The following is a 19573-nucleotide window of genomic DNA, read 5'->3' as shown; positions in this document are numbered from 1 at the left end:
CATGTTTAATCTTGCATTTTAAACACCTGTGTTTAAGATGAGAACACTTGTTGTCTAATCTAAATGCCTAATGTTGAAGTTTTAAACACTGACGTTTACGTTATGAAAGTGCTCACATGCTGCATGGTTTTACAGTGTAGCTACAATCAAAAATGCTGGGTTAAAAATATTGGACGTACAAATGTTGGGTTATTTTGAACCAGTCAGTTGGGTCACAAACAACCCATTGTTTACTTAAAGTTGGGTTGTCGATGCTGGGTTATTGAGCAATGATCCATCAGGTCAGATAAGAAAACTGGATGCTTGTCTTAGTATGGGCGTGGCTTTCGTATTGTTATTTTTGGCCACCCGTGAGAGTAAATGTCATTCAGGTTCATCTGTTGTGTTTTATTGTCAATGCATGTTCAAGAAAACAATGCTAAATAACTAATGTGTGTTTGGTTTTTTTACCCAGCATTTTTGGAGGAGTAAATTTGGGTCAATTTTGTGGAGCTGAACAAGTTAAGGCAGGGTGCTGAAGTAGTGTGTTGTCTTGGACTGCTGCTGGTATGTGTGGGCTGCTGTCTGTGGGTTGTGTGGTGGTGGGGTAGTTGAATAATTCCATTGAAGTCTGTGAGGCAAGACTTGACAGGTCATTGGTTAGTGTTGCTTTGGACATGAAGTAATAATACAATGAACAAAAATATAATCGCAACATGTAAAGTGTTGGTCCCATGTTTCATGAGCTGAAATAAAATATCCCAGAAATGTCCATATGCACAAAAAGCTTTTCTCTCAAATTTTGTGAACAAATTTGTTTACATCCCTGTTAGTGAGACTAATCCATCCACCTGACAGGTATAGCATATCAAGAAGCTGATTAAACAGCATGATCATTGCACAGCACCTTGTGCTGGGGACAATAAAAGGCACTCAAAAATCTGCAGTTTTGTCACACAACACAATGCCAGAGGGAGCACAAAATTGGCATGCTGACTGCAGGAATGTCCACCAGAGCTGTTGCCAGAAAATGTCATGTTCATCTCTTTACCATAAGCCACCTCCAAAGTCATTTTAGAGAATTTGGCAGTACGTCCAACCGGCCTCACAACCACCGACCACGTGTAACCACGCCAGCCCAGGACCCCCACATCCGGCATCTTCACCAGCGGGATCATCTGAGACCAGCCACACAGACAGCTGATGAAACTGTGAGTTTGCACAACCGAAGAACTTCTGCACAAACTGACAGAAACCGTCTCAGGGAAGCTCATCTGCCTGATCGTCGTCCTCACCAGGGTGTTGATTTGATTGCAGTTCTGCGTCGTAATCGACTTTAGTGGGCAAATGCTCCTCGACGGCCACTGGAGAAGTGATGAATCTCAGTTTCAACTGTACCAGACAGATGGTAGACATTGTGTATGGCGCTGTGTGTGTGAGCAGTTTGTAAACGTTGTGAACAGAGTGCCCAATGGTGCAGTGAGTTTATGGTATGGGCAGGCATAAGCTACAGACAACGAACTCAATTTGAAAGCACAGAGAAGCCCTGACAAGATCCTGAGGCCCATTGTCGTGCCATTCATATCAGCATGATAATGCACGGCCCCATGTCGCAAGGATCTGTACACAATTCCTGGAAGCTGTCCCAGAAATGTCCCAGTTCTTCCATGGCTTGCATACTCACCAGACATGTCACCAATTGAGCATCTTTGGGATGCTCTGGATCAGTGTGTTCCAGTTCCCGCCAATATCCAGCAATTTTGCACAGGCATTAGTGAGACAGAGTGAGACAAAATTCCATAGACCACGATCAACATCCTGAACAACTTTATGCGAAGGAGATGTCACACTGCATGAGGCACACCAGAAACTGGCTGGTTTTCTGATCCACGCCCCTACCTTACTACAGACGCATACAATATCTGTATTCGCAGTCATGTGAAATCATAGATTAGGGCCTAATTTCTTTATTTCAATTGACTGATTTCCTTATATGAACTGTAACTCAGTAAAATCTTCAAAATTGTTGCATGTTGCGTTTATATATTTTGTTCCATGTAGTTACCTTCTCGAGCAGTTGCCTCAACTGTTTGGTGCGGGCATCTCGTGAACACATGGACTGCTGCGGTGCCACCACGGTGCACACACACCTCCCCTCACTGTCCTGGGCTGAACTGTACACCTGCCACGACTCCTCTGGGTTCGCTGGCAACACCTGGAAGAAAGAGAGAGAGATAAAGAGAGAGAGCGGGAGGGAGGGTGTTCAGAGAAAAATTGAATAACAAAATAACAAAAGCATCCATCCTATAATCCAATTGTCAGGGATATGTTGAACAAATAACGTCTTCTACCCCTTCCATCCTCACCTGCTCTCTGACTGCATTGGCTTAGCTTGGCCACACATTTCAAACATACACTGTAGGCTTGTGGTCACATATAGCACCACTTGGAGTGGTGGAGCTGTGTTAAACCCTCAGTACTCCGTGTTTATTGTCTCTCCACAGTGGCACTTACATAATGTCTCTCTGTGGGATGCACACGAACAAAGGATTAAGCACGGGGACATATGGCCATGATGAGAACTGTTAAACTCCTCCAACCTCCCACCCCGCTCCATCCAATCATCAAATGCAAACAGAGGGGAACAGCAGCCAATCGAACTGGTCGAGACCTTGAAATACTCAAGATTGTATACATTATCAAAGTTATTGATGTCCAACTATTTTTTTAAATATTTTTTTAATATTTTAACCCGTTTTTCTCCCCAATTTCATGGTATCCAATTGTTAGTAGTTACCATCTTGTCTCATCGCTACAACTCCTGTACGGGCTCAGGAGAGACGAAGGTTGAAAGCCACACATCCTCCGAAACACAACCCAACCAAGCCGCACTGCTTCTTAACACAGCGCGCATCCAACCCAAAAGCCAGCCGCACCAATGTGTCGGAGGAAACACTGTGCACCTGGCGACTGGTTAGCGAGCACTGCGCCCGTCCCGCCACAGGAGTCGCTGGTGCGCGATGAGACAAGGATATCCCTACCGGCCAAACCCTCCCTAACTCAGACGACACTAGGCCAATTGTGCATCGCCCTACAGACCTCCCGGTCGCAGCCGGCTGCGATAGAGCCTGGGCGCAAACCCAGAGTCTCTGGTGGCACAGCTAGTGCCCTAGACCACTGCGCCACCCGGGAGGCCATGGTGTCCAATTATTTAACAATACAAGGATGAGGTGTGAGATTGTCAAAATTAAACAATGAACACAGTACAATCATGTTCACATTGAGACAGGGCAAAGCTGGGTATGCAGAATCCTACAAAGCTTGAGAGGTCATCAAAGAATGTGGTGCTGATCTCACAACCAATTGACCACAATCTGATAGGGATTGATGGTGTTGATGTGACATGTCTCTATCCTTGTCCCTGAGTGATTGACCAGCTGAGGCCCACACTCAAACAAATGCTGGGTTAAAAACAACCCAGTGTTGGGTAAATAGTGGACAGACAACACGTTGGGTTATGTTTGACCCAGCCAGTTGACTCACTTAGTTGGGTTACTGAGCTATGATCCACCGGGTCAGAGCAGAAGACTAGAGGCATGGCTTAGTCGGGGCATGACTTACAGATAGTAATTTTTTTGAGTAAATGTCATTCCAAGTTAATCTGTTCTGTTGTACAGTCAACACATGTTAAGGTTGAGCACGGACACTTTTGTAGGCCGACGGCCTGGGCTGACAGAACACTACCAAATCAACATCCCCTGTTACTCTTCTGCAGTAAAATCTTGTAATGCCAAGTACTGCCACCACAACGTTTATGTTCTGTGACTCACGTTCCATTTCTGCAGTACAGTTGATAACCATGGCTGCCAAGTTAAAAACTCAGCAGGACAGACAGTGTCTTCTCTGTTTCACCACGCTCTCCACTGGGTCTGCGTCGCACCAAATGGCGGGCGTCACATACACCTGGAATCTTCCATTTCAGTTGATCCTCCTCAGCACTTAACACCATCACTCCTTTTAATGGCACCCTGCTCCAAAGAGCAAAGCAAGTCATAGTTATTGTCGCAATGTGCGTGGCTGTGAGCGCCCGCGCCCTCTGGACGGAAGAAACGCAAAAAAATCATCACGAGTCCTCTTCAAGTTACTTTCACTGACTCTTCTTCTTCTACTTTGGGATTGGGTTGGCGGTTCGCATCCAACTTCTAGTTGCATACACCGCCACCTACTACTAACTTCCGGTAATACAAAATTGGGGGGAAAGGAAAATGACCCTGACAATTATTAGCCCTCGCTAAAAAAACACTACCCTAATTCCATTATTTAACCCTATCTAATCCTTCTCCAGGCCAAAGGTCTGGGAGGAAAGAACTACCACTCAACACCCCCTGCAAATCTTTTGCAGTAAAACCTCACAAACCCAAGGACTTCTCTGCAGCTGCCACCACAACCTCAAATTCTCTGTGACTCACGTTGCATTTCTGAGGTTCAGTTGACAACCACGTCTATGAATGCTAAGAAACCCACCTTACTGAAGCGCATATTATTCCCATCCCTCTCTAATGGTCTCTTCCTACTCACAGAAATCCTCTCAGGATCCCCCACGCTGTACCCATCTTCCTCTACCACTCTCTTCACTGCTTCGGTATACGACACTGTCTGTACTACTCTGACCCGGGCAACCTCAACCTGCCTATTGTCTCACTGGAGACTCGATCTCCAGTCCCATGGGCACCGCCACAGCTAACACACAACTTTCTCCACCGATACGACACATTCCTTCGTCTCGTGCCCTCCTGCACACTTGTTACATCTCCCTCCTACACACTGCTGCAACATGACCATAAGCTTGGGTCATAATAGACCACAGTATTTTCAGAACAAAACCTCTCACAGAATAACTAACACATCCTAACTTTGCAGGACAGATGACAACATCATCATCGCCACCACCGATTCACCACACTCTCCACCAAGTATTTGACTGACTGACTCAACCCTTGTAATTCCTTGACAATACAACATAATTTATTCACTGGAATGGCATTCCCTCTCACGGTTGGCCAAAAATAACTATAGCATTTTTTTGGAGTGCAGATTGCTTAGAAATTAGTCATCACAAAACCTTTCAGCCAAAGACTGGCTCCATATGTAAATGTATCTACAGTTCTGGTGGCACGAACATAGGAAATAGCCAATGCATATCTGCATTGTTCATCTGAAAGCGTTCCATTCCATTCAGTCTCTCTCTCTCTCCATTACATATCTGCAGGACTAATCTTAAATCGTAGCACTTTTATTACTACTGTACATAAAAGCCAACAGTGTCCTGATCCTGAATCCACACACTCATTCCACAATCCATCGTTTAACTGTACATCATGACCAGGGTGCAAGAGAAGCCTATTCCAATAGTGAATATTAACCTGAGTCAAATGTCCGGTGGCCATAGTACTGCTGAGAGTGAATGGATAGTGCATGGTTGCAGTTTGTCATCCCTACCTTAGAGCCCTAAAGGGAACCAAAAAGGTCACCAACAATTAACTTAAAAGTGTGGTAAATAAATGTGAATGTTTTAAAGGGAACTGGCAACCTTTCCATATTCACTTCACAGAGGCATTGACTGAATATAATGAAAAAGGTAGATGGTCAACTACACACAAGAAAATAATGGTTCTAAATAACACCAGATAGGGGTCATTTGGCTTGTAACCATAGCAGGAACCCTTTTTTGAAGGTTCAATAAAGAACCATGCTAATTAGGTTCTTAATGGAACCTGTTTGGTGATATAAAGAACATTTCTCAACATGAAAGGTCATTTTATAGATTATTTCGAAAAACAATCCGTTTTCTTTCTATTCTGGTCAGCCATATTATATTTTTAGAATTCTATAGGTGTTATTACTGTGTTAATCGACAAGTTGAGTCGAGTGAGCTACCGCTGGAACAGATGGGGGTCCCTGAAGAAAGAATTGAGAACTGACTGATTTCATCAATCGTTCTTAATTAACAAGACCATACATGAGTCTTTCACAAAGCACTTCGAACGACTAAACGCAGATACTGGCCTAACACAACACATGAGACAAACTGGAATGACACTCTGACTCACGGTTACACAACAATATCCTAAGCGTGTCCTACATTTTAATTATCACTAAATGAGTAAAGAACCCTTTTGTGAACTGTAAGGAACCATTGAAGAGCTCAAATGGTTATTTTAGTCATTATATACTTTTTATTTTATATTTTTATACATATAATTAAGCATTATGATTATGGCTCTAGATACAAGAAAAAGCTATTTCAGGTGATTGAAAAATGTCAAATTCTCCAATTTCACCCCCCCCAGCCGTCCTCATGTACTTTGTACCCCATAGATTTTTTTGTGTGCATGGTTTAGAGGAAGTTAAAAAAAAATCTATAATCCCACAGGAGAACAGCTCAAAGTCAGAGTGCAAACACGGATGTTATTACCAGAGCCGTGTATTATCTAAACACATGGCTCTAGTTATTGCTATGTAATAACGCAACATTTTGTCTGTCATGGAATAAGCGAAAATGACGATGTAATATTGTAATATGTCGGCACTTCATTACAGTGCAGCCTTTATATCGGACCAGATAGTACTGTTTTGTGGTTTAATTATTGAAATGGTTTTTGTTCTAATCAAATAGCTTTTTGACAAAAAACGTAAACCATTATCAAGGAGTGCGTTTTATTAATTATTTCTTACTCAACCTCATTGCGTAAAATCACATATACATTTTTATTTCTCTACAGGTTTCAACATTTATTTCACGAAGAATTAGCCTATTAATGTTTAATAAATAATTACATTTTCTTCGATTAACCAAAAGGTCAGATTGTGCTTGACAAAGATACAAAGAGAAGAAGCCTTCTGCCCCGAGTAATAACAGGACCCAATTATGTATCGGGTGCGCTTTTCATTCGATGATCAGAGAATCAGAGACCCCACTGAGGGTGCCTGAAATCCGGGGGATAAATATGAACCCAGCTGCTTTCACTGTAGAGGTCTGGCCGCGAAATTTCATTTTCACTCAATTTTCACCTTGCAGCGTTTTATCAATGACAGCAACCAAGTCCATTACCGCTCTCAGTTTCCACCGGGCGCCCTTGTTCTCCTCCACCTCAGCGCGCTACCCCGCCTCACCTCGAAATTACAGTAACCTACAACTAGTCTCTCTCTCTCTATCTCGAGTGGTGTCAAACTGAGAAAGACGATATCAACCATGCCTCTGCAATTCCATTTGCTCTAAGATCTGAGAGCCAACCAAGCGCTGGAAACAGACAGCACAACATAAAAATACACTAGTGTCCCTGTCAAGCAAACAACAAAAAGAGCTCAAAGAGAAGAGCTTTCATACGTTTAATAATTAATGAACCAATGAGAGCGAATAAAAATAAAATAAGTAACAGTTGGGTAAATAATACGCAGCCAAAATGAAGCCGCGAAAAACGAAAAGTTGTGGTGACACTTACTCCGGTGCTCCTGTCCGGGTAGCCTGCCCTCTCCGCGGTGATCTTGGTGGTGTTGAGCCCCACCAGCGAGGGCAGCGTCTGCGACATCCAGTTAGTGATCATCGCCATGGTGCTCAGCACCACACCGATCTTCAACAACGGTACCGACATCTCTTCACTCTGTGTTTAACCCAAATTAGCTGCATTCTATTTCAGCACGATCCGGTGAGAAACGAGCAAGGCAAGCCATGTTGCCCGGTGAAGCCACAGCCTGCTGGTGTAACACCCGAAGCCCCGTTTCGGTCGGTCGTTTCTTGGACATCACTGGTGAATGGCGGAATGGTTCGGAGCTGGAAAAAAAACTCGGGGCAGGTATGGATCACGTTAACGAGAATAAACCCTCGATGACCAATCGGACAGACCCGAAAGTCGCGAGAAAGTGAGATTGAGGAGTGGGTTAGAGATGGAGAAATCTGGATGGACAGGCCTCTCTCTTTCAATTCAATTGACAGGGCTTTCGCTGTCTGTGCTGTCCCGCGCTCTGGTGGCTTTCCCGTTCTCCCTTCCTCTTTCGTTCACGCCCTCAGTCCGCCTCCTGCCTCGCGCACTCTTGGATATAAGTGCGAGTGACTACACACAGGCTGTTCCAAAAGGAGAAGGAGGTGCCTGCAGATATATATATATATACACACAAAACAATGGATCTGTATACTGCCAGATAGGGGTTATTTGGCTTGTAACCGTAGCAGAAACCTTTTGGTGCAATATAGAACCATTCTTTCAATATTCTACACGGAACATGCACGGTGCTATAAAGACCCATTCAAATGTTTTCTATATAGCACCAAAAAAAGGGTTCCACTATGGTTGCAACTCTTTTTGGGGCCTTTATTACGGTTCTTTATTTCACTTTGTAGAGTCTGAACTATTCTTTCTAGATCATTTTGAAGAACCGACGTTTTTTATTTTGTATTCTTGTCAGCCATATCGTATTGCTAACATTCCTTATGTGTTATTATTGTGTTAATTGACAAGGTGAATATGAAGTGAACTACCTCTGGAACAACTGCGGATCCCTGAGAACAATTGCGACAACGTTCTCAATTAATACAAAAAACACCGTTACCGGCCATAGTTACATATAATGCCACAACATAACAGATTACAAAACTGGAATGACACTCTCACTCACGGTTGCACAAAAATAACTATGCGCATACCATGACCCAACATATTCTGATGAGCCGTTTCACTATGTTCTAATTTTCCCTAAAAGAGCAAAGACCCCTTTTGTGAACCGTAATGAACCATTGAAGAGCTCGAAGGGTTCTTTAAATCATTGTGGTTCCACATAGAACCATCACATTTCCAAAAGTACCCTTGGGGAAACCACTTTATTTAATTTGTATAGCAACGCAAGCAACGCGCAAATATGATGGCGTCAACCAGGTTCGAGACTCCCTTCCTCGTGCCACCGGGGGTCCGTGTCTGCTTGGCTGGTGTAATCTCGGATTAGTCGACGTTATTGTCCTCAATCGCGCCCCCAGAGGAAATAGGGGAAAGAGCAGTTCCCGGTAAAATTCCCCACCTGTCTGCACGCAAAATGCTGAGCGCTTCTATTGCAAAACGAAAAAGAAAAAGAAAAGTGAACTCGAAAAAATACGACGTCAAATCATGAAGTAGGTGCTCTTCAAGTAGGAAAGTTGAAGCTCTAGAAAGAAGCCCAAGTTCCCGAGTTGGAATTCCGAGTTGGATGACCGTTCAAATCGATTTCTCTCAGTCTGGGATCATTTGTTTCTGAGTTCCCAGTTGTTTTGAACGCGGCAATTATCCCGGGCCGCAGCAGGTGACGTTTCTCACTCCCACACCCCCCATGGACCCCGAGATGTTAAAGGTACCGATAATTATTCAAATTGACCTTAATATAATGAACAACCTCATGCAATTAAAGTCCATTATGATTTGATTTAAATACTCCACCAGTTCAGCATTTGATCAGAAGTTGTTGTGGGCATATTAAGGTGAGATAGGCAAATAAGGGCTGTACATATGCCTAATAGGGCACACAATTAGGATAACAAGCATTTATTATCCAATAATGAAAAAAAAGTGCATTAAAACACAACGATTTTAACACAAAACCAAGCTTAATTCAAAAGTCCCCAAAGCGGACAACTATCATTATCAACACTGCCTTTACAGTAAAACTAATGATGTTGAAGACTCTGGCACCATCTTGTAGCTGCTTTTGGTGTTGCTGGTACTTCAAACTGTCTTTTAAAGGGACAGTAGTCATAAGGCAACACTGTTCTTCATTAAATAGCCGTGAAATATCACATACATGTCACAACCCAATTTAAATGTGTAAATGAATCACCCAACGGTTAGCGACTCATTTTGTGTTGGAAGGTGTGCCTAATTTGATTCACCAAAAAGGATTTCTGAAGGTGTTGCAGGCAAAAGAACAAGCACGGCAGAGGTCGGGAACCCAGGTACTGCAGGATTTTGTTCCAACTAGGCACCACACCTGACCAACTGAGCTAATTGATCAGTTCAGTGATTGCCTAAAGTCAACACACCTGGTCTTCCAGGTCGTTTAAACAAAAAACATGAAGTGCCTGCGGCACTACAGGACCAGCGTTGCCTACCCCTGACATACATGTTCAGGTGAATTGATTCTCACTCACTCTCTATCTTTCTCATTATTTGAATCAGCTCTGTAGTGGTAGGGCAAAAACCAGGGTTTTGGAAACCCTGCCATAGACCATATATATAGTATCAACCTTGTCAGAGTAGTAGAAGTACTGACTTAGGATCAGTTTTGACTTCAAGCTCACAATGAATAAGATTACAAGGGGGACTTGATCATAAATCAGCACTCCTACTATGAGAAGCGAGATTTGGTTCGGGAGCCCTTCACCTCACGGGTAAAGCATTTTAGTGGTCCCCCTCTTGATTGCGAAGAGAACAAATTATGTTTTAAAGTTCACTTCCTACAATTCTACACATTTTGCCATGGGGCATAGAGAAAATGTTGCAGTTTTAAGGCACATTTTCTGCAACATTTTGCCACAGGGCGGAAAGAAAATCCTTCCATTTTAAAACACATTTTGTGCAATTCTACTCATTGTGCCATGGGGCTGAACAGAAAATGTTCTTGTTTTACACCTAATTTCCTGCAATTCTACAAATTCTGCCACGCGGTGGAGATATATTTTTGCAGTTTTAAAACTAATTTCATGCAATTCTACACATTTTACCATGACTTATCCCATGTTCATATGATACCTGAGTGAGAGTGACTAACCAAATCAGTGAGGGCCGCCTGTAGGTCAGGGCCCCTAGGCACATGCCCTATGTGCCTGGTCAGTAATTTGGACATGATTACTACAAGGTGTATAGATGGCTATCAATGTTTGCTGACATGGGCTAATTGAGTGACTGTCAGTGACTGACATTACATGAGAAAAACTGCTGGTACACTACCAAATTTCGATTATTGTCCGGGGCCCTAAGCAACCGCTTATGCTGCTCATGCCCAGGGCCAGCCCTGCATACGGCCCCTGAACCACAGCCATATCCACAGCAGCAGGATGACACGCCAGTACTCTAGGCACCATACCTGTCTCCTTCTTTTATCCTATTACCTCTCTCCCATTACCGTGTGACTATTTTGGATCCTCACTTTAATAATTCTGTTAATATTACTCAATAAATCATTTCATTACAGCGTTTTGGTTCATGTGACCGGAATGGTGTCACACTTTTTTCCCCCATCCCTAGTAAACACAGCTGATTAAAATAATTGCATTCTAAACCGAAGATCATGATTAGTTCATTATTGGATTCAGGTATGCTAGCTGGGTCTGGGGCAAAAGTGTGACACCAATCAGCACCCCGAGGACTGGAGTTGCCCAACCCTGAAGTAAAAGAATCAAAGTAGTGCTCAACCTATAGGTTTAGCTGTAATACTGCAAGATATTACATCAAGACCCAAGATATACAGTGTTATATGAGCTATTGATGTCCTCTCAGTAATGCAGTATGGTGATATAAATAAGACTCAGTCTCACATTCTCTCTCACCTTCAGTCTCTCCTTCCTTTTCCCCTTTCCTCTCTCCCCCCTCCTACTATGTATCTGTCTCTCCATCCCCCCCTCTCTCTGACCTTTCTCAGTGCACAGTACACAGCAGTTGTGACTCTACAGGACAGTGTGAGGTATCAGAGGGGGTCAGCTCACCTCTGTGTGTGCCCTCTCCTACCCTGCCCAACCCATCCAAGTCCTGTCCTGTCCTGCCATGACCTCCCCTCCCCTCTCCTGCCCAGCTCAGCCCACCCCATCCCAGGGCCATCTCATCTCTGCCAGTCAGTTTGCATAGCAGTACTAAGCATTAATAATCTGCTTTAACTGGGTTGGTTTCCCCAACACAAATTCAACCTAATCCTTGAGCATGTTTTTTAGTCCATGACTAGGCTTAATCTGTGTATGGGAAACCGTTCCTATGACTATGCCCTGGACAGATCAGCTAAACCACTGGAACAGATCAGTCAGTGGAGGACCAGGCTTGTCACGCTAGGCTGGCTTGACTGACCGATTCACAGAGAGTGGCAGAGAGGAAATTAAGGAGTAAAAGGAACATTACAGTATAATGTAGTATATAATATAATAAGTATAATGCAGAAAGCCTGAGGTTCACACATCCCCAATTATGTCTCTCATTTAGTCAGACTAGAATGTCATTTAAAGCGGCTATATTCTCCCATGTTATATGGTTGCTATGACCATACTACTGCAGCTACTACTACATACACAACTCTGAATGTACAGTATGACATATGATCATCAATGATCTCTCCCATTGAGTCGGATGGAGCTGTGCCAAATAAAATGGACAACTTCTTTCACTCACACTGAATTTTGAATAAATCAAATCCATGATGTCAATCACATAATGAAATGCAGCTGCAGAGACTCCATCTTTCTCTCCATATTTCTCACTCTCCCAAGAACTGAATTGATGATAGTGTAAACCTTGCATTACAACCCCCCCACTCTCTCTCTCGCTCTCTCACTCGCTCTCTCGCTATCTCTTGGATCCCTACATTTCTAGCTGGGTGAGAGATGTAGCCGAAGCTGAACAGCACACGGGACATAAATGTTTGGAATTTTGTCTCTACAAATGAATGTCTTGTCTGCATGAGTGTGTTTGTGGATATGTGTACATTTTTGCTGAGGATTTATGTATGTGTATAGTGAATGCATTTGAATGTGCTTCAGCGTGTAAATTAGCTAGAAAGATGTGTCAACATCATGTAATTGTCTCTGGCCCCCTCCCAGTTAGGGGGAGTGATGAGCTCTACAACAGATTCTCACAACTCAATCACTGGTTGAAAACTGTTTTCTGCCCCTCCCAAAAGATAGAATTTGTAGACAATAGGCCCTCTTTCTGGGACTCACCCTCAAACAGGACCACGCCTGGCCTGTTGAGGAGTGACGGACTCCCTCCTAACTGGAGGGGTGCTCTCATCTTATCTATCAACATAGACAGGGCTATAACTCCTCTAGCTAAACAATGCGATACGGTGCAGGCCAGGCAGCAGGCTGTTAGCCAGCCTGCCAGCTTAGTGGAGTCTCCAACTAGCACAGTCAGTGTAGTCAGCTCAGCTATCCACATTGAGACCGTGTCTGTACCTCAATCTAGGTTGGGCAAAACTATACATGGTGGTGTTTGCCTTAGTAATCTCACTGAAATAAAGACCTCCGCCATTCCTGTCATTATTGAAAGAGATTGTGATATCTCACATCTCGAAATAGGGCTACTTAATGTTAGATCCCTCATTTCCAAGGCAGTCATAGTCAATTAACGAATCACTGATCATAACCTTGATGTGATTGGCCTGACTGAAACATGGCTCCAGCCTGATTAATTTACTGTGTTAAATGAGGCCTCTCCTTCTGGTTAGACTTGTGACCATATCCCCCGCGCATCCTGCAAAGATGTAACAACAACAACAAAAAGACTGTGTTTTCATCTTTTAAGCTTCTAGTCATGGAATCTATGCAGCTTACTCAAACACTTTTCATAGCAACTGTTTACAGGCCTCGTGGGCCATGTACAGCGTTCCTCACCGAGTATCTTGAATTCCTATCAGACCTTGTAGTCATGGCAGATAATATTCACATTTTTGGTGACTTCAATATTCATATGGAAAAGTTCACAGACCCACTCCAAAAGGCTTTCGGAACCATCATACACTCAGTGGGTTTTGTCCAACATGTCTCCGGACCTACAGTAACAGCCAAAAGTTTGGACACACCTACCCATTCCAGAGTTTTTCAAAAATGTTACTATTTTGTACATTGTAAAATAATAGTGAAGACATCAAAACTAGGAAATAACACATATGGAATCATGTAGTAACCTAAAAAGTGTTTAACAAATCCAAAAAATATTTTATATTTGAGATTCTTCAAAGCAGCAACCCTTTGCCTTGATGACAGCTTTACACACGCTTCGCATTCTCTTAACCAGCTTCATGAGGTAGTTACCTGGAATAAATATCAATTAAACAGGTGTGCCTTGTTAAAAGTTCATTTGTGGAATGTCTTTCCTACTTAATGTGTTTGAAACAATCAGTTGTGTTGTGACAAGGTAGGGATAGTATATAGAAGATAGCCCTATTTGGTAAAAGACCAAGTCCATAGTATGGCAAGAACAGCTCAAATAAGCAAAGAGAAACAACAGTCCATCACTACTTTAAGACATGAAGGTCTATCAATCTGGAAAATTTCAAGAACTTTCAAGAAGTTTCTTCAAGTGCAGTCGCAAAAACCATTAAGCGCTATGATGAAACTGGTTCTCATGAGGACCGACACAGGAAAGGATGACCCAGAGTTAACTCTGCTGCAGAGGATAAGTTCATTAGAGTTAACTGCACCTCAGATTGCAGTCCAAATAAATGATTCACAGAGTTCAAGTAACAGTCACATCTCAACATACTGCGTGAATCAGGCCTTCATGATTGAATTGCTGCAAAAAAATACCACTAAAGGGCAACAATAATAATAAGAGACTAACTTGGGCCAAGAAACACAAGGAATGGACATTAGACCGGTGGAAATATGTCCACACGTCTGATGAGTCCAAATTTGAGATTTTTGGTTCCAACTGTCGTGTCTTTGTGAGACGAAGAGTATGTGAACGGATGATCTCCGCATGTGTGGTTCCCACCAGGAAGTGTGATGGTGTGGGGGTGCATTGCTAGTGAAACTGTCAGTGATTTATTTAAAATCCAAGGCACACTTATCCAGCATGACTACAATAGCATTCTGCAGCGATACGCCATCCCATATGGTTTGTGCTTAGTGGTACTAGTATTTGTTTTTCAACAGGACAATGACCCAAAACACACCTCCGGGGTGTGTAAGGGCTATTTGAACAAGATGCAGAGCGATGGAGTGCTGAATCAGATGACCTGGCCTCCACAATCACCCAACCTCAACCCAATTGAGATTGTTAGGGATGAGTTGGACAGCAGAGTGAAGGAAAAGCAGCCAACAAGTAATCAGCATATGTGGGAACTCCATCAAGACGGTTGGAAAACCTTAATTTGTCTAGACGGACAAGTTTTTGCCTGGTTTAGATCTTATCTGTCGGAAAGATATCAGTTTGTGTCTGTGGATAGTTTGTCCTCTGACAAATCAATTGTACGTTTTGGTGTTCCTCAAGGTTCCGTTTTAGGACCACTATTGTTTTCAATATATATTCTACCTCTTTGTGACATAATTCGGAAAACACAATGTCAACATTCACTGCTATGCGATGAAACGTGGTAAAGCCCCAAAATTGCCTACTCTTGAAGCCTGTGTTTCAGACGTAAGGAAGTAGATGGCGGTAAATGTTTTACTTTTAAACTCGGACAAAACAGAGTTGCCATTTCTAGGTCCCAAGAAACAAACAGATCTGCTGTTGGATCTGACAATTAATCTTAATGGTCCCAAATTAAACTGTGAAGGACCTCAGTGTTATTCTGGACCCTGATCTTTCTTCTGACAAACATATCAAGAATATATCAAAGGGCAGCTTTTTTCCATATTCAAAACATTGCAAAAGTCATGCAGAAAAGCTAGTACAGGCTTTTATCACTTTCAGATTAGACTACTGCAATACTCTACTCTCCGGCTACCTGGATAAAACACAAATTAAACTTCAGTTAGTGATAAACACGGATGCTAGAATCTTGACTTGAACCCAAAAATGTGACCAAATTACTCCAGTGTTAGCCTCTCTACTCTGGATTACTGTTAAGGCTAGGGCTGATTTCAAGGTTTTACTGCTGACCTACAAAGCATTACATAGATCTGATCCTATCTATCTCTCCGATTTGCCGTACATACAGTTGAAGTCGGAAGTTTACATACACCTTAGCCAAACACATTTAAACTCAGTTTTATACAATTCCTGACATTTAATCATAGTAAACATTCCCTGTCGTAGGTCAGTTAGGATCACCACTTTATTTTAAGAATGTGAAATGTCAGAATAATAGTAGAGAGAATTATTTATTTAAGCTTTTATTTATTTCATCACATTCCCAGCAGCTCAGAAGTTTACATACGCTTAATTAGTATTTGGTAGCATTGCCTTTAAATTGTTTAATTTGGATCAAACGTTGTGTCCACAAGCTTCCCACAATAGGTTGGGTGATTTTTGGCCCATTCCTCCTGACAGAGCTGGTGTAACTGAGTCAGGTTTGTAGGCTGCCTTGCTCGCACACGCTTTTTCAGTTCTGCCCACACATTTTCTATAGAATTGAGGTCAGTGCTTTATGATGGCCTGTCCAACACCCTGACTCTGTTGTCCTTAAGCCATTGTGCCACAACTTTGGAAGTATGCTTGGGGTCATTGTCTATTTGGAAGACCCATTTGCGACCAAGCTTTAACTTACTGACTGATGTCTTGAGATGTTGCTTCAATATATTCACATAATTTTCCGGTGTTAGTGTTCTGCGGCTTGCAAGCCTCCCCCTTTTTCCTTCAAACCATAACTATGGTCATTATGGCCAAACAGTTCTATTTTTGTTTCACCAGACCAGAGGACATTTCTCCAAAAAGTACAATCTTTGTCCCCATGTGCAGTTGCAAACCGTAGTCTGGCTTTTTGATGGCAGTTTTGGAGCAGTGGCTTCTTCCTTGCTGAGCAGCCTTTCAGGTTATGTCGATATAGGACTCGTTGTACTGTGGATATAGATACTTTTGTACCTGTTTCCTCCAGCATCTTTACAAGGTCCTTTGCTGTTGTTCTGGGAATGATTTGCACTTTTCGCACCAAATTACGTTAATCTCTAGGAGACAGAACACGTCTCCTTCCTGAGTGGTATGACAGCTGCGTGGTCCCATGGTGTTTATACTTGCGTACTATGGTTTTTGCAGATGAACGTGGTACCTTCAGGTGTTTGGAAATTGCTCCCAAGGATGAGCCAGACTTGTGGAGGTCTACAATTGTTTTTCTGAGGTCTTGGCTGAGTTCTTCTGATTTTCCCATGATGTCAAGCAAAGATGCACTGCGTTTGAAGGTAGGCCTTGAAATACATCCACAGGTACACCTCCAATTGACTCAAATGATGTCAATTAGCCTATCAGAAGCTTCTAAAGCCATGACATTAAGCTGTTTAAAGGCACAGTCAACTTAGTGTCTGTAAACTTCTGACCCTCTGGAATTGTGATACAGTCAATTATAAGTGAAATAATCTGTCTGTAAACAATTGTTGGAAAAATGACTTGTGTCATGCACAAAGTCGATGTCTTAACAGACTTGCCAAAACTATAGCTTGTTAACAAGACATTTGTGGAGTGGTTCAAAAACCAGTTTTAATGACTCCAACCTAAGTGTATGTAAACTTCTGACTTGAACTGTACCTACACGTATGCTATGATCACAAGATGCAGGCCTCCTTACTGTTCCTAGAATTTTGAAGCAAACAGCTGGAGGCAGGGCTTTTCCTATAGAGCTACATTTTATGGAATGGTCTGCCTATCCATGTGAGAGATGCAAACTCGGTATCGACCTTTAACTCTTTATTTAAGACTCATCTCTTCAGTAGATCCTATGATTGAGTGTAGTCTGGCCCAGGGATGCGACAGAGAACAGCAAGGCAGTGGAGCAACTAAACACCCTTGCTGTCTCTGCCTGGCCAGCTCCCCTCTCTCCACTGGGATTCTCTGCCTCTGACCGTATTATGGGGGCTGAGTCACTGGCTTACTAGTGCTCTCCCATGCACTCCCTTGGAGGGGTGCATCACTTAAGTGGGTTGCCTCAGTGACGTAATCTTTCTGTTCGGTTTGCGCCCTCTTGTTTTTCATCTGTTTTTCTGCAGGCCGTATAATAGATACGGTTGCTATGTGCCTAAAAACTCTACCACTATACGCTCCACAAGCCATCTATTTTAGTCTTTGTGGTTATGCCCTAGCTGTTGCAAGAGTGTGCTTGCAGGCTAGGTCTGGGTCAGACCGAAACTAGATAAAGAGAAGTAACCACTGTCTGGTTTTGACATTTTGATCTTGTGTGACAGTGGACAATGCTAATAAATTCAGAGAAGCTACTGTACTAGGTTGTCTTATAAGGTAACCTCAGCATATTGCTGTATACATACATTGACGTAGATGATCATACCACCAGGGAGTGATCACATGTATAAAATCAGCTGCGCTCTCAGGAGGTGTTGCAGAACTTACTCTGAAACACACGTGCTGTGTTTCCGTTGTCAAGTTCTGTCTGCAATTGCATTAATAAAGGTTTGATCGATTTACTTAAAGAATATATTGTCTGATTGCTGATTTTACCAATAAGCCAATGATTGACAAGGAACAAGGAACCTACCCCGACACTCTCTAGGTTTCTTCCTAGGTTCCTGCCTTTCTAGGGAGTTTTTCCTAGCCACCGTTCTACGACATCTGCACTGCTTGCTGTTTGGGGTTTTAGAATGAGTTTCTGTATAAGCACTTTGTGACATCTGCTGATGTAAAAAAAAGGCTTCATAAATACATTTAATTTGATCTATGAGGGAGTCTGCATGCGTTTACATTAGTGGGAGTATGTTTCATATCGCTCTGAGTTAGCCTGCAACTGTATGTGGGTTTGTATTTGTTTGTAGGCGTGTGACGAGATGTCGAGGTTTGAACTTTGCTGCAGATTGTAGGTGTGTGATGTGTAGCATGGAAATGTAGGCCTGAAACCTTAAGGTTTATGGAGGAGAGGGCTGGTATATTACTGTAAACAGCAGCATACCTGGGATCAAATAATAATTTAAAACATGAAAAATATGCGTTGATCTAGCCTGCATAGAGTGCCAAATGTGGGTTTTGGGTCTACTATATTGGTCAATTAAGCCAGACAAATTCAATCAAGCGCAGATTATTTCAAATACTATTTAGAAATGATTTGAACCTAGGTCTGAACATCAGGCCTTTGTAAGAATGCAGGAAGAGAGAGGTGGAGATAGAGTGGACCTGAAACCTTGAAAGTTACAGACGGCTGTTATATTACTGTTACAGCAGCATACCTGGATTTAAATACTATTCAAAATCATTTCACATACTGTGCTTGACTGAGCTTTCAGGTGCAGTGGAAACAGAAATATCTCAAACGTGCAAACTGCGCCCATCTGACACTCCAAGCGCTGTAAGTTTTTGAAACATTTCAAATAATATTTGAACCTAAGACAGAACAGCAGGACTCTGTAAGAATTTTAATTTATTTTTATGTAAACTATGCCTATTTAACTAGGCAAGTCAGTTAAGAACAAATTGTTATTTACAATGATGGCCTACCAGAATGCAAAAGGCCTCCTGAAGGGACAGGGGCTGTGATCTAAAAAAAATAATATATATATATATACATATATATGGGACAAAACACACATCACGACAAGACAACAACATAGCATAGCAGCAACACATGAAAACACATTGGTAGCAACACAACATGGCAGCAGCACAAAACATGGTACAAAAATGATTGGACAGACAACAGCACAAAGGGCAAGAAGGTAGAGACAACAATACATCATGTGAAGCAGCCACAACTGTCAGTAAGAGTGTCACTGATTGAG

At 42.5% G+C, this 19573-nt stretch overlaps 1 protein-coding gene across 3 annotated transcripts in view; it reads right to left on the bottom strand.

Annotated features, from left to right (window-relative positions):
• Positions 1-19573, bottom strand: part of LOC109873988 (noelin) — a 57143-nt gene that overhangs the window by 22847 nt on the left and 14723 nt on the right. Inside the window, exons 1-2 of one of the 3 annotated variants that reach the window (XM_020465723.2) lie at positions 7482-9254; positions 2045-2194 (exon numbers count right to left, since the gene is read on the bottom strand). In XM_020465723.2, the coding sequence (XP_020321312.1) occupies positions 2045-2194; positions 7482-7631 (300 nt within the window). In that variant the 5' untranslated portion in view covers positions 7632-9254. Of the gene's footprint in view, positions 1-2044; positions 2195-3809; positions 4018-7481; positions 9255-19573 lie in introns of those variants that run through there. The other 2 variants (XM_031809193.1, XM_020465724.2) reach the window with 2 other exon arrangements.

Source organism: Oncorhynchus kisutch, linkage group LG29, assembly GCF_002021735.2.
Source record: "Oncorhynchus kisutch isolate 150728-3 linkage group LG29, Okis_V2, whole genome shotgun sequence".
Classification (NCBI taxonomy): Eukaryota; Metazoa; Chordata; class Actinopteri; order Salmoniformes; family Salmonidae; genus Oncorhynchus; species Oncorhynchus kisutch.
This window is presented reverse-complemented; position numbering and strand designations above follow the sequence as displayed.